A 22,706-nucleotide genomic window follows, 5' to 3' on the forward strand; every position below is an offset into this window, starting at 1 on the left:
GATTGACTAACATTGATGTATCAGGTAATACATCATGATAAGAACCTTTTTATAGTTCCTTGAAGAACAAACTTTTTCCAAAGCCATCATGGGCTTCCAGTTAGCAAGCTTTCTCAAACCAAAACAGGCACATGTAAAATCAATGATCCTTGTAATGGAAAGACAGGAAGCCAGATATAGGAATATGTATCACTAACTATTCAATAAAATTAAAGATCCAATAAAATTGCTGAATATGTATCACTAACTATTCATGATTCTTTGTACAAAGATTGTAAAGCCATCACACAGCTTCATCAAGAATAACAACAATGTGAAAATAACAAAACACCAAAATTGATCTATCTACAAAAGGCTTAAACAATAGTAATCATGTAATGGTAATTAATCCCTAGTAAAAGCATAAAGTTATTGTTCAAATGGGTTGATTGCTCAATGTTTACAGCTGAAGTTGCAGTAATTATACAACATTTGGAGTTTGAATTCTCTATAACTCACATCCCAGCTTGTGGAAAGAACCAAGATCCAAATATATACCTGTCATGCCAAGTACTTAAACATGCTTGGGTTGTCTTGGTCCCTCTCCAGATAATCACGAGTGATAAGATCTTCAATTCGCCTTTTGATTAATTTAATATCAGGCTGCACATTCCAAGTTCATCCATGATCAGATTGTAAAGGAGGAGTTATTAGAGAAATAATATATCAGAAAAGAAGAATACAGGCTATACTCCCTAAAATTACTCAATCCATATCTTTTTTATTTTTTTATTTTAACTTTAGATAAAAAGCAAAGCTGCACAAGAATTTCAAATTGCTACAACATAAAATGGGCTGTAATTATTCAAGACAGTTAACCAGGAACACTAACTACCTAAATTGTTAGTATTATATGCTTAAAGTCTTAATGGTTGGCCTCTTAAATTCATAAAAGAAATTCATCTATTGATTTCAACTGCAGTTAAATTAAAGCTAATCGAAGACTGTTTAATTTTTAATTTTTAATTTATTTTTCAATATCACATATGAAGAAGTATATGCTGTACCTTGAACATGTTGCTCAACTGCTCCACACACTCAATGACCAACTTTTGGAGCTCCAAAACTTTCCGACTTTTCATGATGCGGACTATTGCAGCATCAATAGTGTAGCGTCTGTCTTTGTCAACTTCTTCAATTACCTTCTTCCTTTCATCCACCGGTGGGACAGGAATCTTCATTGAGCAATATAAGAAAAAAAAATCATCTTTAATATAAAAAAGAACAATGGAAACCAAAAGAAAGCAAAAAAGGCAAGGGTGAATAGAAGTTATAAGTTAAATTTAAGGATTCTAAAACAATCTGAGACCTTAATCCTCCTCATTTTGTCAGTGAACTTGTAGTTGAACTCGAAGTTGTCAGTTGGAGAGATTGTTTTTGTGTTTGGCTCCTTTTTAAGGATCTTATATTTGGCGCATGACAGTGAATGAAGCAATCTAACCAAGTCATCATCAGTCAAGTTCAACTGAGTTCTGATTTCTGAAAAGCTCAATCTATCCGAAGAGTTAAATAGCAACAGCGCTGCAGCCTGTTAAATTCCATATTTTTAAAGTCATTAATCTCATTCCAATAATAAGGTTTCCAACATCCCCTTGTCCTCTTTTCCAAATAAAGTATGAAGGTTGCAGAGTGTAGATTACCTGATAGGTTGACACTATCAGTTCAATAGTTTTTGTCTCAAACTTTGCTTTAATGTTGCAAGTTCCCAATGAATAGATCCATGTAAGTCTTCTGTGTTTTGTTTGTGTGTCATAGAAATCTTTAAAAACCTGGACACACTTTGCCTGAACCAAAAAATATGCAAACAGATTAAAACATTAGGCAACACCTTTCTCTTTCCTGAAAAATCACACCGGTTCTGAAAAGTCAATGTTTGACTAGAGAAGTGGACATTACCATCTCCGTGGGGAGACTGAGATTAAAGGATTTATAAGTTGGCCAGAATCCACTAGTAAGAACTGTGACACTAAAATCAATCCCAGGATTTGCATTTGAGTTACTGCAAAGATATTCCACTAATTTGGTCTGATATTCCCGTGCCAATATTATATCGGTGACCTGGAAGAATAAAAAGATGCTAAGCATACTCTTAATTAACACAAAATATATGCACATATAGAAAATTTAAGCTCAATAACCTAGGCCAACTAACCATCCCCTCCATCTTTGATGTAAACAGTCCACCAAACTGCTGCTTCAGCTTGGACAGAATGCTCTTTTCATGGTCCTCATTAGCACCCCGTTCAAAAAGTAGACGGCGAGCTAGCTTCTTCCTGCCAACAGTCAGAAGAAACAAGTATGGGTGCCAACTTGTAAATATAAAATAATAAATTCTATTTCAAACAACAAAGAAAATGAAACATGAAACATGAAACAAGATGAATACCTACTATAAGATTTAGATTTATACCTGTAGAATTCTGCAAAAATGTCTTTATCATAAATAAATGCAAGCAGCTTAACTACCTGCAGAAATCAATTATGCAGTTTAATTCCAATGCCAGGAATATTCAAAGGAAATCAGGTAGAAAAAAATACATCTATTTATTGGAATTGAGACAATTCTTTCCTTGCTGTTACCAACATAAGATTTATTGGAGATAATGAGATAGATTGAACCAAATGCTTGTGCATCACCTCTCAGGAAGTGACATATTCTTAAAGCATAAAACCTATGTTCTATATTCTAATTCAACATCATTTTTTTCATCAGGAAAATTCTAATAAGCAAACCTTCTCAAGTTTTTCTTCAATGTCCTCATCACTCTCATTTCCACCCTTGTGGAGGATGTTATCACAGGATGCAGCCAGTAGTTCAGCACTTGATCTGCCAGCAACAGCTTTATTGCAGAATACCTCAAAAGCCTCTTTCAGGGCCTGTTGAACCAAAGAAAAGGGGAGTTTAGACAAAAAAAAGATAGAACAAGGTTTAAACATACAATATTTTCCAATACAAACCTTGTTAAACAAAGTGTGGTTTGAGAACAAATCTTTCACTTGTGCCAGGTTCTTGTCAAGAAGCTTGGTTATTTTTCTGATGAGGACCTGAAGACCACACAACTACATCATGCTCCTTAACCTTCTTCAATATTCCAAAAAAACTGATCATGCAGATTAAAAAATTTACCTGTTCCTGCACCCCAACTTTACTTGCATCCTGGAACATTGTTTTTAGCAATTAGCATCATTGTCAACAATTAGAAACAAAGATTGTTAGATCACTGCATGTTTAGTTTACTAATGGACCTATGCTGAAAGAATATAGAGTTGACCAATGCATACATAACCTAGAAATCCCTTCACATACTGGAAATCTCTTCTTTCCACAACCTACTTTGGTGAAGCATTAATTATCTTATGTCTTCACAAGCAAAAAAAGAAGAAGCAAGTTTACTTTATGAATCAAATCTTCCTCAAATCTAGACAACTAAAGTTACCAGTGAGCAATATTCATAATTTCAACCACAGAGCTATCATTGGCCTCCAGCATTTCTATCTAAATACAAGGTGTCACTGCAATTTACTAGTCAAATTTTGATAGGCATTAAAAATGGAAATAGGAAAAGAAAAAATAAGAAAACAAATTATGGCATTATCACTAAGCATAAGACTAATATACACTTCTATGATTAAGGGTAACACTACTAGTCTAAAGTGTAAGATGGATATGTCTACCATTTGTAACAGAATCACATGCAGTGCAACAGATATTGTGGCTTTATTATCACATAGAATTACTGCTAAGTTGAACTAAAATTCATACATATCATGCATCTGAACTGAAGATACATAAGCTTGTTTTATTGACGCACTTTTGTTCCACTTAAAACAAAATTGGCTGCAATCATGTGCATAAAAGCAATTTATGCACAATGTCATAGCATAATTTAGAGGACAGGAATATTAAACATGTGCCAGCTTTACACACACAAAAAAAAAAAAAAAAAAAAAAAAAAAAAAACTCAACCTGATTTGTTGCTGCATCTTCAGCCTCTTTGACCAAAGCAGTACCTTCACCAGTAATATGCTGCCACACAAGAACCCTCAACAGTATCAGTAATGTTTAAAAAGAACATGTGAAAGAGGCTCATCTCAGTCTCAAAATGAATCTAAGCACAGAAGCAGCCACCTCTTTGTATATAGAAGCAATATTTTCCAAGCCTTGAGGTATTTCATGGTAAAGTCTATACATTCTGGAAAGATCCTCTACCTAAAAGCAACATATCCAAAGAAGAGAACATTTTTAAGCATCTAGGAAGTGAAAAAGGTTAGAGAAATTTTTTTAAATTATGAGAAAGAAAGCTAGACAAGAAAATACCTTCTCTTCTCTAAGCAATGCACAAAATCCAGAACACTCCTTCTCAAGCAGTTGCTTTGATTTGACCATCAACAACTCATGTTGCACTTTCTACAGACAAATTATATAGATGTGAATAAAATGAACTTGAAAGCACTGACAATCTCCCCAAGAACATATAATCTTAATTAACATTGCATTCATAAGTCTGAAATTACTGATCAAAACTCTTATGCCGCTGAATTTTTCTTTCCACGTCCCTTAACACAGATGGCTAACAGAGAAAGAGACTTACAACAGAGAAGTAAGTACACCATCATGATGATATTTTACCACGTCTATATAATATATGCAAGGTCGAATCCTCAGATAGGTAGTTATTCAAATATTTTTTGTGCATCAGTGTGCAATGAGGTACTTTTCTCTCCACAAGTAGAAGTTGTTTTCTCAAATTTAACATATTAATAATCAATTACATTAATTTTTAAAAGAAGATAATCCATTAATTTTTTGAGCTTTAATTAGTGCTGAGAATCAAGGAATATCAGATGTATGGGTCTCTCTCTCTTGGAAAAAAAGAGGGAGAGGGGGAAGGGGGTTTAAGTGATGTAAAACCATAACTTCAAGGAAAACAAATGAAAGAGGTGGTGTTTAAGGATTTACTATGATAAATAAATACCCCCCCCCCCCCCAACAAAAAAAAAGATGCATTAGAAAAGAAAAAAAAATTTAATATATTAACTAACCTCCACCAACTTCTTCTCAGTGCTTGGATGCATGTAATGAGAAACTCTATCCCTCTCCCTTTTCAAGCATTCCTCAGCCTGTGCAAATTTATAATAGGTTTTAGATCAAAGAGATTAAACCAAAAAAAAAAGATCTTTATAATTCAGGAATATTATGTTCAGATACACTTGCCTTTAACATATAATCTGGACAAGAATCCTCCACAATCCACTTTGATGCCTTACGAGAATAGTATTCACTAGTATCCTGAAGCATGAGTGCTTCAAAATCCATTTCATAACAATTTATACATTCAGATCCAATTTCTATAAAGAAATCTGAAACATTCTTCAACAGTCCTCGGTCAATTTGCTGTCCTTCACGTTCTTTATTTATCTAATCAACAGGTATTGGTTATTCAACTTTTAATGATAACAAAGAGTAGAACCTCATTAGTTTATAAGGCAGTATACTTACCAGAGTAATTACAACATCTATGGCATTTCTACCCACCTCCAGATAAACCTGAGATTAAGTAAAATAGGTACACCAGAATGATTAAAATGTATTTGAAGCAGAGGAAGAGGAAAGATACTTGAAAAAAATAATTAAAGGTGATGAATCAAGAACTCATAACAAACCAGATTGCGGAAGCGCGTAACTCCAAGTTCCTCAAGTGAAGAAAAATCTAGTTTTTTAACTAGGTAGGAACGAGAAAGATATTCGAAGAAACGTGACAGCCATCTAATCATTACTTTGTGGTTAACCCATCTTTTCACAAGTTCCATAAGCATAATCTCACCATGCTTCTCTTTTATAGATGGTAATACCTTCAAAGGATCCCAAAAGATAATTAGATAAGCAAAGGAAAACAAATAAAGAGTAGTGTTAGTACAAAGATACATTGAGAAATTATTTATGCAAGGTTCTAGCAGAAGCATTAAAATAAAATTAAAAAAGGGAATCTTAAAAATAAGGCCATAGAAAGAATTAATCCAACATGTAAAATTAAAATGACATATCAATTCTGATTCCAAGCACACAATTAAGAGTTTCTCAACAGTATAAATGGCCTTATGAAGAGTATTAAAAACTTCAGGAAGCATGAAATTTCTTATTTTCCAGGATTCTTATCCCACAAACAAGGTATAGTAACAACCACAACAGGGAATATGCAAGTCATAGAAATTGGCATCTACATTTTCTTATGATAAAATATGACCAGGCAAGTTAATGACCTACACATCTACATTATCTTATGATAAAATATGAATCAAAATATGAACAGAAGAGAATGCCATTATTCCTTACCTTGGAAATTATGTATTCCTCAAACACCTCCTGGTACTTTTTATAGACCTTCTCAGAATTATCAGGACGGGGATGTTGATTGCACATGTTGTAAACAGTTCTGCAATTGAAATTAAGGAAATATCACTCACACATGCTGACAAAAACCCGTGATTTTGTGACTAAAAAATTCAATACATATTAATTCAATGCAAAAAAAGAAAAAGAAAAAGAATACGTGTAGAGCATCATAGATTCTGCTATTGTGAAAGATGGCTCTGACACTCCTTCAAGACTCCTAATAAGCTTTAATATCCCATTGTTTTTCATATATTCCCATCCTTCCTCAACGGTAAAAGTCTTTGCCACCATTGTTGTAAAGGAAAATATCAGCTCTTCAAACACAAATCTGTAGAAAAAAAAAAACCATCACAACCTTGTTTATTTGTGTGCATGTAGAGTGCAAAAGACTGATCTTGCTGAAAAAAAATTGAACTTGACAAATCAACAAACAGTGTGTATGTATGCATGCATGATGCATGAATTTTTTTACACTTTTGCAACAAGTTTTAAGAGGTATAGATCATGTATATTCTTCCATAGAACCAATACAGAACATGAACAAAGTATGATAAATTGAACAAAGAAGAAAACCCAGAAAATTAAAGTACCAGTTCAATTAATTGGTAGCAAAACCAAGTGTAGGTTTGTGAGAAAGTAGTAGCATTGAAGTACACGTATTATTGTAGACTGATTATTATATATATACCTTAACGTTTTTTTGAAGGCGGTTCCCAAGTTTCAAGTTTGGGAGAGAATTCTTCGCCGACTCGGATTAGATTTATTTATTCATTCAATAAATATAGGACTGCCAAAAATATTCAATAAAATATAAATACAATTCAGAAAAGAAAAAAAAAATACATTAGTAAAATCCTATATATATATCAGCTATCTTACTCTTTATAGTCTTTGTTCTCTGTTTATTGCCTGCTAAGTTTCTTCCTTTCTTCTTTTTTTTTTTTTTTTTTTTTTTTTTTTTTTTTGCAATTTCACTACTGCCTTACTGCTTCACTGTTTGATAATTGTCGCTTAGTTTTTTGGGGAACCCTTTGCCTGCAAGGTTTTTTTTTTAATTTTTTTTTAATATAGGGACCAATTGCGAACCTGCGCGTTGCGTATGATAATTATTTTTATGGTGTTTTTTTAAATTTTTTTATACTCCAATTTAAGCTAATTTAATAAAGAGTAATGTATTTTGTAATTATATTTTTATTTATTATAATAATAATTATAAATGTAATATAGGAACAATCATAAATTTAATAAGTTTTGTCGTACTAAACTGAAAAAAAAAAAAAAAAATTTCTCAGAAATTCAAAAGACAAGTTAATGAAAATATTTATTTTTTAATAAAAGTTATTTATAACATTTTGTGAATCATTAAAAAGAATATAAAATTTGGAAATTATTCTTTTAGTTTTAAACAAACTTTCTCAAACTTATTTTTTCTGTCTACAATCCAAAACACTAAAAAAGTAACTAAAAAAATTAATTAAACTTAACTATGATTAATTGGACCAATTAGGAAAACAATTTGTTGTTTATAATCTACTAAGGTTATTTTTTTTGCAGAAATTGTAATTTCGTCCACCCAAAACATATTATCAAATAAACAATTATTAGCAAAATCTAAGAATTAAAGTTCTATATATGCATTGTTATAAAATAATAATAATAACAATAATTAAAGTAAAATTGCGAAAGATAAAATTTGCCTCTCATCCAATAATTTTTGTTTAGCCAACCTTTAATTTTTGTTTAGCCAACCTTTGTTGTGCATTTAAAAAACTCTCAAAAAGCCACTCGAATGATTCAGTTGTCTCATCGTAGAAAAGTGCAACCCCAAAAATCGCCATCTCTATGGTGATTGAAATTAATAAACACAACTAAAGACCTAAATTCTTTGTTGGTGATTGAAACCAATAAACATAGCTAAAGGCCTAAATTCTTTGTTTGTGCCAAATGTAGTGTCAAAACCAAAACCGTCTCCAAAATGGGCATAATTTATTATCATTTTAGCATCAACCCAAAATATATTAGTTATTAGCTTTTCATTATCCAATTGTATAGCTTGGAACGATGGTTTAGAGGGGTGTTTTGCTACATTAAAAATAAAAGATATTTAGCCATTTTGCCCTAAAAACTAATGTCATTAATAATCACATGTAAAAACAATAATTCAACTGTTGATGATGATAATTTCATGCTAAACTAATCTATCATATACTTTATAATAAAAATCAATTCTTAAAAATTGTGTTTGCGTCAAATACATACCCTATGTATGGTGTAAGTAGAGATCAAATTCCAAATCTCTTATTTTGAATGACCTAAGATTTTATTAATTAAATTACCTGAAACCCGCTTATAGTAAAGTTAAGAGTTTTCTAATTAGTGTGTATTTGTTATAATGGAGGTTTTTTTCTTTTTTTTTTCCCCCAAAACAACTTGATTAAATGTTGCGGTTTCTAACTGTCTATTTTTTCCCATCTTGCCAAATCAACTTCATAAGAGCTTAATTGACACATTCCTATGTACAAAGTGCTTGGAGATTTAGAAGGAAATAGTTCAAGCAATGGAGTAAGTAGCATATTGTAACTATCTTAAAAAATTAAAAAAAGAAAAAAGCTTCATAAGAGAGAATATCAAGAAATTAAATTTTGTAAGGATGTGGTATAAAAACCAAATTTTACACTCTTTACTTCCAATATGCCACATCATAATATCACATATTAAAATATAGGCACAACTACATATTAAAGAATAAAGAGCCTGTTACTTGGTTCCTCCAATTGCACAAGAGAAACCATGTCACCCTCAGCAATAAGGTCCCACCCAAGTTCCAAAAATTTCCTCTTTCCTCCATCGCAAACCTCTACCCCAACACAAACCATGTCACCCTCAGCTATAACTCATGGGATTACTATTTATCAACTGTCCGATGGGTTGAACCAAATACAATAGGGTACAAATTTAATTCTTTATAAGAAGTGGGCATTAAATTTGATGAAACTCTCTATTCTTTCTCAATTACGTTTTATACATTATCAGAACACCAGTAACCAAGCCTTAGTCCCAACTTTTTGGGGTCGGTTACATTTTATACATTACTCATTACTAAAAAGCAAACATATAACATTGTGATACCATGAAGAATGCATTTGTATAATGGCATGCGGCCACTGACCAAGGAGCCAAAATTAATAATTATACAACATTTAACAAGGAAAAAAAGAAAAGGACTCAGAAAACTACTGGCTATTCCAAGGAATTTATCAGATCTCTAAAATTGAAAACCACCCAATCGGCTTTTGCTGCAACAGCCTCTCGATGTTGGACACCAGCATAACAAATAAACAAGTCTGCACCTCCTGGTTTACGAGCCTATATATAGAAACAAAACAAATTAAAAAAAGAAAAAAGAAAATCCACATTGGATAGGAAACTCTTAGCAAAAAAATCACATTAACAGACAGCCATGGAGGAGTGGAGGACACAACTGGTAAATGACTATCTTGTGGGAACCAAAATAGGGGTTTGGCCAATCACATAAAGCACGCTAACTTGATGGAGAGGCCATCGTAGGTTTTTAGTTTCTCTTTTTCTTCCTCCCAACCATTGGAGCAGTCTATGTTAACACAACTTCACAACTTTTATTTAGGACTCAACTCAAAATCTAATAGTTAAAGGTAAGTTAAGGATGAAAAACATTTCCTTGAATATATGTATGTTGAAATGTGACAACTTGTAGAACATAAACATCAGTGGCTTCAGCAGTTTTCTAATGGAAATCTGCCACAAGTAAACGATTGAAGTTTGGATGAATTTACTTACCTCAAGATCAGTTGCACCATCCCCAATCATGACTAATGCCTTGTACCCATGAGCCTGGAGAACCAAATCCATTAGCTTCATAAGCAACATGCTTAACAACCAAAAATTAAACAAACAGCTAATAGACTTACCTTCCTTATCTGTTGTACTGCAGTGGCTTTTCCTCCACTCCTTGAAGTAGGCTCCTTGGTGTCAAAGCCCACAAACTCCCCAGAACTTCCAAATAGAAGTTGATTGGCAAATATGTTTTCAGGTGGAATCCCAAGGATTGATGCAACAGGCTTCAAAGGAAGAAGATTTATTAGTACTTACAAAGAGTAGATCGATGTTCAACTAATTCTCCAATTTAAAACAGAAATAGATGATCTATGCTGGATCTCACATAAACAAGACACTTTATTAGTCCTACTATCACTACAGAAATATCAAATCATTAAAAATACACACACACACAAACATACACACACACACACATTAACCTTCTAAGGTATAAAAGGAAGGAATTATTACATGAACAATCCATATAGTTCTTTGCTTTGATAATCTCTGATAGATTATCCTTAGCATACAATATGTAAATTAACAAAGCTTTTTCTAAGTGCTATCATTTTTTTTTTTTCAATTTTGGTCCCAAAGACAGGGAGAAAGATATATTTGAACTAGTGACCTCTGCTTCATGAGGCAGTCTCCAATTGCTATCATCAATTAAAGCTTTTCCTATTTAATGAGTCCGGCAAGCTCCTTGACTCAGTTGAATCTCATGTCATGTTAGGATCCACCAAACAGTGATTCAACACAGTTACAAGAACATTACATGTTCCAATTTCCTACAATTGACTACTCACAATCACTATCCAGCAAAATGAAGTAATTGTGTCACCACCTGTTTATTCTTAAATATGCATGCATGTGTGTGTGTGCACACCAGCCTGTGCCCCATGCGCATGTATACTTGTTTTATTCTTCAATGAATGCTTCTACAGAAAACAAAACTACCAACAGATACTCATTAGTCATTCCATTATTTGACGGCATACATTGATCATTTGACGAAAGCCTCCAGAGATCAGGTAAACAGTGGTATTATTAGCCCTCAGCTTCTTGACTAACTCTTCCATGCCAGGAGAAAGCCTACAGATCAATAAGTAACATTAGCGAATATCATTCAATTAAAATTTAAATCATATTTTGTTAATTTAAATATATACTACATAAATCGTGTATAGTCGCAGTTTGAAGCAAACTATATTTACAAAGCTTTATTGTTGTTCACCATCAAACCACACAGTTAATTCATTTTCTAATATTTAAAGATTTCCCCTCATATACAGAGTACAAAGTTTTGATTTGATGGCATGACCAAATATAGTTGTACTAACAGTTGGAACATAATAGCATCCATTATATTGACAAGCCTTAGATCTGCCACTTCAAGATTCCCATGCTTCATTCTCATGCTGGTTAAATACTTATTCTGGTGAAAGTTGCAATTATACTTAACATTAATAATTTACGAATGGGAAAATTTTCAAATATAATGATACAAGAATTACAAAACTTGCATCAGGTGGCCTAATAAACATTATTTGACATGGTTAGTAGGTGGATTGTTGCAAGAAATATTTTATTTATTAAAATGATGACTCTAAAAGTCTCTTCCCTTATGATTTGGTAATCTGATCCACAAAGATGCAAACATGGAATTAACTTTGATGTCACCATGCAGTCAAACTACATTAGATTAAAGATATGACACACACATCAAGAATTGAAAATATTTGTAAAGTTTTAAGAGGTCACAACATTTCACTTTGTGTTCCTGATCCATTCATGCGCAAAATAAGTATATGTTCACCCAATTGAAACAGTTCCTAAAATATTTTGCACAATCTTGTAGAAATATAAAATAAAACATTATCATGACTTTAGCCATGCAGAAACCTATAACACAGTGGACGATTTTTAAAATAGCTACCTGGAATAGAAAATGAAAAGTTTAACTGTAGTAAAAATAAAAGAAAACAACAGCCTATGCAATCAGGTAACATGATAAGTAAACCTGATAGAGAAATATACTCTAATCCAGAAAATGATGCACCTGTTAATGAACTAAAGAGAAGCTTTGCTATCTCAAAGAAATTGGACAGTGCTTCATGTTTTATAAGGTTTGGTGCCAGCAAACTGTGGTTTTGGTGACGCCTGAAGTATCCTGTCTTTTAAAATTAACATCCATTTTCAATATATATTTTCAGATGTAGGACAATATAAATCATATATCTCTATTGGTAAGATGGCAATGTTTCTATGGTTGTCTTCAAGTGCCACGTAGAACTCAATGCACTAATTCAATTTTTTACCAAACTATCCAGCCCACCCATATTAAGCAAACAAGTCAAAACATGCTCAAAATAATGAAGAAAGCCCACATACCTTGGGGGACTCTTTTCAAGAAAGTCCTGGACTTGGGAAAGGGAAGGATTAAACAAAGATAATCTGGCAGCCAAGGCCTCCTCAAAAGGAACAGAGCCACTCATTGCCCTAACAATATCAAAACACAAAATCAATAATAGAGACTAATACCATACCAATTCAAGAGTTCTAATTAATGTGAGACATCAAACCTAGAAGTCCATTCTGCTACAGCCTTTCCAGCTCCACAAAATTCCGCAAGTTCATCAATGCCCTCATCTAGGCACACCGTACTATCAACATCAAAGCACACCGCATTGGCATTTCTCCATAACTCAAGAACCTCTACAAATTTAAGATGACAACCATCAACCACAGAAACATTATTCTAAATTATCAAAATTAGCGTTGAAAAACTAAATAGTGAATATTTCAAGAGTCGAATGATTTGCTATCATAAGCTCTAAAGTTCATGTCTAGATAAGCAAACTCCAATCTTTGGACATAAATTTCAACACTCAAGTGATGAGTCAATTCACTATTTTCTTGTACTTAATAAGAAATCCAACTGAAAAGAAGGAATTAACCAAGTTAAATATTAGACTCAACTAAATCAAAAAGTACTTAAGTTTGAATTAAACACATGTTTCCGTCAAACTTGTAAATTGCAGACACAAGGAAACATTGAATGCTAACCTTTGGATGGTAGAGTGTTATCGAAGGGGCCCAACTTAGCAGCTTCCAACGGTTGAACGGAAGCAGCAATTAAGTTTAATGATTTAGGTGATTTGCTCATCCCAATTAGACCGAGATTGAATTTTTTCGTAAATCGGGGAGAAAACACAGGAAGGAAAGGGGAGCTAAGTTGCTTACAACGAGCAGTAATTGGTGTCATCTGTGAACCCACCAACCCTTCCATCAATTTATCTGTTTCCATCAAAACAGAAAATAAAACAATCTTTACCACAAATGCTACTATACCAAAACATCCACAAACAATTGCATACCAAACTATAAAAGTTTATTCAACAAAAACACAAGTACCCATTTATTCATAACCAACAATTAAGCCAATAAAGGCAAAACAAAAACCAAAAAACTAAAAATAAGTACATTTCAGCAGGACTAGAACTCAAAATTTTAAAGCATTAATGATTCACAACAAGCAAAACAAGCTCCAGATCCACAAACAATGCTACAAATATGAAAATTAGAGAACACTAACCCTCTGTTTCATACCCCAGAAAAATTCTCAACCCCAGATTCATAAACCAAAAAAAAATGAATAAAAATACATAAAGCTTTCACATGCAGAATACACTGGGGTACAGGATGATATTAATATAGATATGCAAATATGAGAAATCAGAGAAAGAACAACATACTTTCAATGCTAAAAATATGAAGAAAACAATAACAAACAATAATCACCTTGTTCTTTAGATCGATCCGCTTCTGTTTCTCGTTGTTGGCAACTTTCAGTTTATGCTGTCTAAATGTTTGGTAAAGTATTTGAATGTTCTTTGAACTAAAATTACTGTGAAGCCCCTTCACCAACCCTTGATTTTCCTTATTTGGTGCACCCGGCTTACCATGTCAGCATGCTTTCACCCAATTAAAAAAAAAAAATTCTAAAATTCTAAAATCAAACAAAATACCCAAAAGAACACTGAAACTGAAAATCTAAAATTTTTTGAGCTTACCCAGCCGAGTAGATTGCTGCAGACGCCGAAGGGTGGCCAGAGACGCCGAAAAACCTCCCTGGAGCCGCCGAAAACGATTTCTCTTTTGGTTTAGGGAGTGGCTGAATATCTCTCTCTCTCTCGGTATCTCTCTCTCTTTTAGTTTTTAATCTTTTTTTTTTTCTTTTTCTAATGTTTTTATGGTCTTAATCTTATTTTAAATATGTTCTTCTGAGATTGGGAATTGATTATAAATATTAGCTTTTTCCTTATTTTATATATTGTTTGTAAGTTCATACTATTTTTTGTTTCGGATTTATTTTAAATAATTTAATTTTCAATTTTTTGAAAAAAAATTAATTCCTAATTTTTTTTATCTCAAATTATGCAAATAAACAATACAAATATCTAATTTATAGTTTTTTAAAATAATTTAGTTTCTAACTTTTTGTTGGACTTTGTGCAAATAATCTATCATACATAAACTATATCAAAATGCATACTTAGGTAGAGTTTGGATAGTATCTGCGTTGCTTTTTTATGGATTCTGTACACTATTCATGAGATTCACAAGTATTTTTTTTTTTAGAATAATAACTTTAAAACTGGATCATACGGTACTATAAGGACTTGATTTGTAACGATCCCAAACTGGTATTGGGTTCGTACATTGAAGGCCCAAACAATAAAATTTATAGAGCGTGGGTGTCTAAGAACTAGGTTAACTCTAAAAGAAAAACGATTAAACCTCATGTTTATAGATAGATTAGCATAGACATGACGATCGATTTTTTCTTGAAATCAGTTCAGTTCTTTGGTTTATAAGGTTTTCTTCTGAGTATTCTCTATTTTTTTGATGTTCCGATCCCCTTCCCTCAATGCCTTCTTTCATGTTATATACTGCCCTCTTGATATCATCTTCACCACACATGTGTAGGTTGGGTTCGGGGGATTTCTTTCTGTCCCATCTAACACCTTTTAGAACCTTTACAGTTGCTTCATCACTGTTCAGGCATCACCTCCACATTAATGCGGCCAGAGAGTTGGTTGAGAGGCAATTAATGCGGAGACAACTGCTGTCATAGATATTTGTTTCCCTTTTCTTTCTTACCCTTGGCCTCATATCCCACTTTTAGTGGTAACGTAGCTTCGAAGTATGTTTATAACAAGGTGGCATTCAGGTCGTCCTCGGACTCATATTGTCGAGAAGGATTTTGTCCTCGGACGAATATTGAACTTACCTTACGTGATACTTATTCTTCATTTTGTTTGGTTACCCTTACAACCTAATTTGGGCCTCTTCGGACAGTTTTACGTCCTCGGATGGGCCACAGGCTCACTTTACACGACTTTAATAATTTATTGATTAGCCGACCCCCACAGGTACTATTCACACATTTAAAAATTATTTTACTACAATATTTTTAGTTTTCAGCAATTAGCGGTATCCAATCAGATCCTTAGTTGAGTTGTATTTTCTTCTAAAATAAAAAAAAACGGAGTTGAATTTTTAATTAAGGTGGCGGACTATCATTAGACCAGTTGGGTTACATTGTAGGGATTACACCTTACACATGCAGGTGATAGCTAGTTTCCTTTTGTTTCATAGCTTTCGCTATAAATTTGGTCTGGTCAAGTATGAGTGAAGGAGAAAAATAATGGCTCACCAGTCACATTCAACCATTTAACATGACTAGCATGGTACTTCTAATACACCAAATAATTTGTGTCAACAACCATAGCAACTGCATGTGTTTTGTTTGACGAGTTTGGGTCAAGGGCCAATCCTTTTGAACCAATTAATAAGTTGTCATTTTGACATGGTGCTACAAAATTTCTTGCTTCTTTGGAATTCAATTCGAATGCATTTCTAACAAAAAGAAAATGCATAATACATATCATGGGTGCACTTGTCGGCAGCTTTTCCCTTTAACATATTAGTTTATTTATATATATGTACAATCTTTTAAAATCTTACTCAGTAAATAAGCAAATCAATAAATTAATATAAAACACACCAATTAACTCATAGCCAATTGTCGAATATGATCTAAATTTCACATAAACTTAATTAGGATGGACATTGTCTACCTACTCTGATATATTAATTGTATTATTATTATTTTGTCATTGTTTCTTTTCCTAAACTTCAATAAGAAGATTGCATATTCTTATGACGTGTTAGTTGTTTTTACTTTTTATGTATTTTGATAACTAGGGAAAGTGAAATTAAACCCAAATATTTGAGGAAGAAAATGTAACATAACTTAGGGATGTCAATGTTTAACCCAACCCCCGAACACAATAAGAACCCGACATGGGTGTTTGCTGGTTAGGGTTGGGCCTTATCGGGTTTGGGTCATAAACGGGTCAACCTGAAAGTGACATGATAAGAAATGTGTCATAAGCGGGTTAACCCGCATAACCTGTAATAGACATGTTTGACACGCCAATTTATTTGTGTCAATCCGAAATGACCTATTTAACATAACATGTTTAACTCATATAACAAATAAATATTCATTTTATTTTAGATTTATCAAATACCTTTTATATCCTACCTATATTTTAAATTAAAAAAGAAAAGTAAGCAATTACAAAAACTTACAAGGGATATAATTGGTAATTGAAGCTTTACAAACCCTGAGGATATTATATTTTTGTTGAAATATGTTATTTTGGATTTAAGTTGAAGAGTATGCACTTCTTTTGAAGTGTAAAGAACTTATTTCTAGATAGATGTTATATTTTTGTTGAACTATATTATTTTAAATATGGGTTAAAGACTTAAAGTAAATGCACTACTTTTGGGATTTAAAAAAGAAAAGAAAAATTCTAGATGAATGTAATATTTAATATTATACAGGTTGAAATGGATTGTATTACATTCATGTCAACCCAACACGACTCGTTTATTAAGCGTGTCAAACAGGTTGAGTAAGGTCAACCCGTTTTATTAATAAGTTGGGTTAGGGTTGAAGGATCATGACACGATTATTAAATGGGTCGGATTTGAGTTAAACCATTTAGGGTCTGCTTGGATACAACTTATTTTGTTGAAATCTGAAAACATTGTAACAAAATAATTTTTAAATGTGTGAATAGTATCATGGGTCCCATTTTTAATATTTTTTTTTCTGAATAAAGTGGTTGTGGGTACCATGAACAGTGCGTGAATAATACATGAACAGTAAAATTTATCTCTAAAAGCTGAAACGCATGAAAAAAAACAAAAAACAAAAAACAAAATGCAAACACCAGACACAATATAATTCCTATCCAAACACTCACTTAGTCGAATATCCTTACTTCGACACAACACGAATCAGACACGCTAATCCGAATTGACACATTGTAACATAACTAGTGAACCATAAGGATCATGTCAGTAGGGTTTTTATTTTTTATTTTATAACAATTAGGAAAGGTAGATTCAAACCTAGATCTTCATTGAAGAAAACCGAACATCACCAATGAACCATTTGGCTTTTGTCTGTCGGCTGAGGTTTTTTTGGGAATGGGACGTTGGGAGGAAGGGGGATAGATAATCATGTGTATTGGAAAATTTAGGAAAAAAAAAAAAACAACTAATATAGGTCCAATATATCCTCACTAACAAAGACCCACTTAGAAATAGTAGAGACGGATTATTAATAAATTAAAAAAAAAAAAAAAAAAAAAAAAAAAAAAAAAAAAAAAAAAAAAAAGTAGAGACGAGCATAGGCCCATTATAGAGTTACAAAACTAAGCCCATCTAACAAGGTTGTGTACAATATATATATTTTTTTTTTGGCAATTTCCTTAACTAAACAAAAGTCCCAACCGTTCAAAAATAAATAAAATAAAAAATAAAAAATCTAACGTCTCCTTGATATCGTCAATATTGGGTTGAATTTCCCATTGAAGCTCAACAACTACTCATTTGACCTCATCAATCACCTGTTTTACATCTCCCTCTAAAATGACGAACTTTATTTTTGCAAATAATTTAAATTCTATGTTTATTTTGGAAATTAGCTAATTTCAACTTCTTCTTTTTTTTTTGTTGTCACACATTTAACATAAAAAAAAAAATTCAAAACCTATATATGTATATATATATATATATATATATATTTTATAAATACTATGTAAATAAGCTAGTGAAAACTGCATGTGTTACAAATGAACACCTCATATCCTTATTGTTAAAATTGCTAAAAAAACAGCCCTAGATTCGAACCATAAAGAACATCTTTGCACAACCATATATAGGTCTTTTTGTTGGAAAAGTTGGATTTGAAAATTTTTTGGTTTCCTAACTTTAAGGCAAAATAAAAGTGAAACTCATGGGTCCTTTGAGGTGGGTTCAAGTTGGGATGTTTTCTCCTCTGTGAGGAAAATAAATTCATTTAGTCAATTGCCCAAAACCATGAAGAAGATATTGAAAAATTGACTTCTAAAGTATCTACTTAAACATAGGTGAAAGTAGTGTTTTTGCTTGAATCCCATGGAGGAAAGAACAAAGACATTTTGTGTGTTTCTATGCCCATGGGTTAGGATTAGAGGTGTGCATCAAACCCACCAACTAGACCCATTACGCAATATAACCCGACACTTCAGGTTGGTTTTTGTGGGTTGGGTTGGGTTGAAATTTTATTTTGAGCCTTGGATCGAGTCAGGTTCAAGTTTATAGGTTTTTTCTACCTAACCCGACCCTCCTTGTATATAAGTTTATTTTATTATCTTCATTTAATTTTTTTCTTCGTTTAATTGATTTTGGTATTTTGAGAATTAGTTTTGATCAATTTATAATTTTAAAATATAATTTAAACATATCATATGGGTTGTAATAATTTATTGAATTTTTTTTTTAATAACTGATAAAAACCCCATTTTTTACAAGGTATAAAAAAAAATGTATGCATAACCCTTCGACTTGACCCATATGGGTTAGGTTAGATTAGTTTCTATACATGTGATAGGTTGGGAATTTCTCAACTCAAGAAGGTCGAGTTAAGTTGGAAAAACTTTCCAACCTAAAACATGCACACCCTCAATTAGGATATTGAGTAGGCCCCTAAGGGGCACCCCATCTTGTGTACTTTAAGAGCCTCATTCTATGCATTACTTTGATCACATAGTCAAGTTTTTTCTTTTACTATGGACCTTGATGCAACATGCATGCCAACATCTCATCACAAATCACTAACCAGCTGACACATGCACACCCCCAATTAGGATATTGAGTTGGCCCCTAAGGGGCACCCCATCTTGTGAGCTTATAAGAGCCTCATTATATGCATTACTTTGATCACATAGTCAAGTTTTTTCTTTTACTATGGACCTTGATGCAACATGCATGCTAACATCTCATCACAAATCACCAACCCGACACATGCACACCCCAATTACAATATTGAGTTGACCCCTAAAGGGCACCCCATCTTGTGTGCTTATAAGAGCCTCATTCTATACATTACTATGATCACATAGTCAAGTTTTTTCTTTGGCTATGGACCTTGATGCAACATGCATGCCAACATCTCATCACAAATCACCACCATCTATCTCTCTCGGCTCGCATTTAAGCCAATTTTCGCGTGTGGTGTGTTGCGTGTGTAATATAATTTGTCACACTCTTTCTTAAAAGTAATTATAATTTTTTAGTAGAATTTATAATGTACTCTTATGTTAATCTCATTCCCCCTCCTTCATGTGCGAATTTGTACTGCTCTATAAAAATTACGTAAAATTGTCTTCTTTTATTTAAAGATTTTGTAGTTTTTTTTTTAATCTATATTATAATCTAAAGATTTTGCACTTTGACTCTGAGCCACGCATCAGTATCTTTCTTTTTTCTTTTTCTTTTTTTTTTGGTTGAAAACGACTATAACATTAAAAACTAAACAACAAGAACAGTATAAAGTCTGTTGAAATAAACTCCATTACTGTCATCCTCCAAGGCCTTAAACAAGTCCACAGGCGGACTAGAAAACAAAATGAAATCTGCCTCTTGATCATCAGCACCTATTCTAGCTAACATATCAGCACACCGTTTTGCCTGGCGGTAGCAGTGGCTGAACTGAGTCACGGATCGGTATCTTTCGCTATTGGAGTTGTGTATTTCTGGGTTGGTGAACCATTAATTATGTCCTTTTTTGTGATAAGGAGTTATTTGGTGAACCACTATACTTTCTTTAATCTAAAGTTGAGTGGGACTTATTAGGGAACCATTGCATATATTTTGTTTCAGTATATACGAAATAAATATATGACTTTTGTAACATCGTCAACTGTCATATATAAAGCCATGCAAAGAGGATTGAAACGAATATGAAAAAGAAATACACACATATATAACGAACTTGATTCTAATTTCATTCTCAGAAAAAAGAGAAAAAAAAAAAAAAAAACTTGTTTCTAATTTCTTCTGCTAGTATATATATATACACGTAAAACTTAGAGAAAGTTGAATTAGAATTTGAAATTAGAATCCAATTTTGCGCCATGTGTTGAAATTTATGTGGGAACTACACAATAATTATCTACTTAAATTTGTGCCATGTGTCCACTTAAATTTTTTAGTTTTTATATCAAATGAGTTCATGACTTCAAAATACTAAGAACCTAATATTAATGAACTATAAAATAAATAAATAAAACCAATCACATATACTCAATAAAAATCACCACACAATAAAGATCACCACACGTTCTATCTTATTAAAAATTAGAAGAAAAAAATGATCATAAGTAGTATTAAATTTAAGTAAGAATTTTAATATGTGGCTAATTAAGCTTACTTTAAAAAAATAATTTGACTAATTATTTATATTTTTATGATAAAAATTGTATTTAATTTTAAATGTATCTATATGTATGCATGTGTTACATGCTAATTTTTTAATAATTAGACTAATTATTTATATTTTTATAATAAAAATTGTGTTTAATTTTATATCCATATATATGTTTGCATGAGTTACATGTTAGTTCTATATAATCTATACAGTGTGTTCTACAAATTAATATTTGCTACACTTTTTCACTGTCAATGTTTAAAGGTATTGACAACGAATTCGTGAATTCTTCCACATTATTGTTAATTTAAGTTCGTCCACATTATTGTATCTTAGAAATATAGGACCCTAGATTCTCAAAAAAAAAAAAAAAAAAATTTAACTACATTATTATTCACTGTATTAATAATAAAAATCAATGAAAAATTACAATTCTATTTGATTTATAATAATTTTCATAATACTTTTTTTTTTTTAATTGTGAACGTTTAATCTGTCTGATTTTATATGTTTAACTAGAGAATATTTTAAAATTCGTGTTGCAGCACTTGATGCCATTATCACCATACTAAAATAGCTTCACAAAATAAATGTGTTCAAGTAGCTAGCTAGCTTGATAATCTGCAATATTCTGGTCACTTTCTTGATGTCATCCGAACTTGTTTTCTTTGGAGACTAAATTAAATATCGGGGTTGATGCACATTCCAAAGCAAAAGAGCATATGGTGTGAAGCCATTGTAGTTTCACACATATTAAACCCATGGTTTTCAACTACATCAAAGAAGGTTTGGTGAAGCATGTAATCATATAATTAATCAATTAAGTATATGAATATATATATATATATATATATATATATATGTCAATGATGCAAATATATACAATAATACAAGAAGCTAGGAACTAGGAAGTACAGAATATACCTAGCTAGGAACGATTCAACCAACCATTAAGGATGAAACCTTTAATTAAAGTCCACATAGCAGTTTTCCAATTTTTTCATTTAATCAAACCAGCCCTATTTCTGACCTAGTTTAGATCCAAACTAGCCAGATATGTAGGTGCACAATCCCTTTCAATATCTCCGACTCAAAAAAGAAAAAACAAAAGCTTCAATCTTAAGAGCCCCTCTTAGGATGCAATGCATGTGCAAAACTAGAGAGAAAAAAAGAAACTTGCAAAATAAAGCTATGAAAACCAGGGTTACTAAATAATTTTCCATCACCTAAACCAAATACAGCTCATAATCTCTTGCAAGAGAAGAGACTAGAAATGGGTTATCTATAATATTCTCTCTCTCTCTCACATTTCACAACCTTTTTGTTTTCATGCATTTAACTTAGTACTTGAACTTGATCACCTGCTCTCTCTATATCGCATCTCTCTCCGCTGGCCTCCAAGAATTAAAACATAAGTCTTACTTAACTTACATGTCTTATTCATGCCCGCATCTAACCAAACACACAAATTTAATCTTTCCATATATCTCATCGTCAAACTTTCCATTTCATACTCAACCACTCAAGCCAAGCAAACCCCACGAAAAAATCAATTAAAAAAACAACCATTTCTATAACTAGCTA

The 22,706-nt window shown here is 32.3% G+C and overlaps 2 protein-coding genes across 3 annotated transcripts; both read right to left on the reverse strand.

The window, feature by feature from the left end:
• Positions 1-226: 226 nt before the first annotated feature.
• Positions 227-6,751, reverse strand: LOC126703388 (cullin-1-like). The gene is made up of 19 exons (XM_050402346.1): positions 6,591-6,751; positions 6,374-6,473; positions 5,704-5,892; positions 5,540-5,587; positions 5,255-5,458; positions 5,083-5,160; positions 4,358-4,447; positions 4,169-4,249; positions 4,007-4,066; positions 3,167-3,196; positions 2,998-3,084; positions 2,773-2,916; positions 2,450-2,505; positions 2,192-2,312; positions 1,936-2,097; positions 1,680-1,823; positions 1,349-1,567; positions 1,047-1,214; positions 227-642 (listed from the first exon to the last, which is right to left on the reverse strand). Exons 1-19 carry the CDS (start codon positions 6,722-6,724, stop codon positions 541-543), a joined length of 2,217 nt encoding a protein of 738 aa, XP_050258303.1. The 5' UTR covers positions 6,725-6,751; the 3' UTR covers positions 227-540.
• A 2,666-nt stretch (positions 6,752-9,417) lies between these two features.
• Positions 9,418-14,513, reverse strand: LOC126702229 (phosphoserine phosphatase, chloroplastic). Of its 2 annotated transcripts, XM_050400891.1 has the most exons (9): positions 14,362-14,513; positions 14,090-14,262; positions 13,355-13,585; positions 12,871-13,003; positions 12,680-12,787; positions 11,287-11,380; positions 10,381-10,530; positions 10,250-10,303; positions 9,418-9,799 (listed from the first exon to the last, which is right to left on the reverse strand). In XM_050400891.1, the coding sequence occupies exons 3-9, from the start codon at positions 13,575-13,577 to the stop codon at positions 9,674-9,676; spliced, it is 888 nt and encodes a 295-aa protein (XP_050256848.1). In that variant the 5' UTR covers positions 13,578-13,585; positions 14,090-14,262; positions 14,362-14,513; the 3' UTR covers positions 9,418-9,673. The 2 variants fall into 2 exon arrangements, with proteins under 2 accessions (XP_050256848.1, XP_050256849.1); XM_050400892.1 differs by lacking the exon at positions 14,090-14,262 and having other exon boundaries at positions 14,362-14,490.
• Between the last annotated feature and the right edge of the window lie 8,193 nt (positions 14,514-22,706).

This window comes from Quercus robur, chromosome 10, assembly GCF_932294415.1.
Source record: "Quercus robur chromosome 10, dhQueRobu3.1, whole genome shotgun sequence".
In the NCBI taxonomy this organism is placed as follows: Eukaryota; Viridiplantae; Streptophyta; class Magnoliopsida; order Fagales; family Fagaceae; genus Quercus; species Quercus robur.

Excerpts from the sequence above, each read along its gene's own strand:
- LOC126703388 (XM_050402346.1), bottom strand. The coding sequence starts at position 6,724 with ATGGTGGCAAAGACTTTTACCGTTGAGGAAGGATGGGAATATATGAAA. Across the intron at positions 6,474-6,590 it reads GAATCTATGATGCTCTACAC|AACTGTTTACAACATGTGCA; the intron begins GTATTCTTTTTC and ends TTTCAATTGCAG. Across the intron at positions 1,824-1,935 it reads TCAGTCTCCCCACGGAGATG|GCAAAGTGTGTCCAGGTTTT; the intron begins GTAATGTCCACT and ends TTTTTGGTTCAG.
- LOC126702229 (XM_050400891.1), bottom strand. The coding sequence starts at position 13,577 with ATGGAAGGGTTGGTGGGTTCACAGATGACACCAATTACTGCTCGTTGT. Across the intron at positions 10,304-10,380 it reads CAGTACAACAGATAAGGAAG|GCTCATGGGTACAAGGCATT; the intron begins GTAAGTCTATTA and ends TTGGTTCTCCAG. Across the intron at positions 9,800-10,249 it reads ATGGTGCAACTGATCTTGAG|GCTCGTAAACCAGGAGGTGC; the intron begins GTAAGTAAATTC and ends TTCTATATATAG.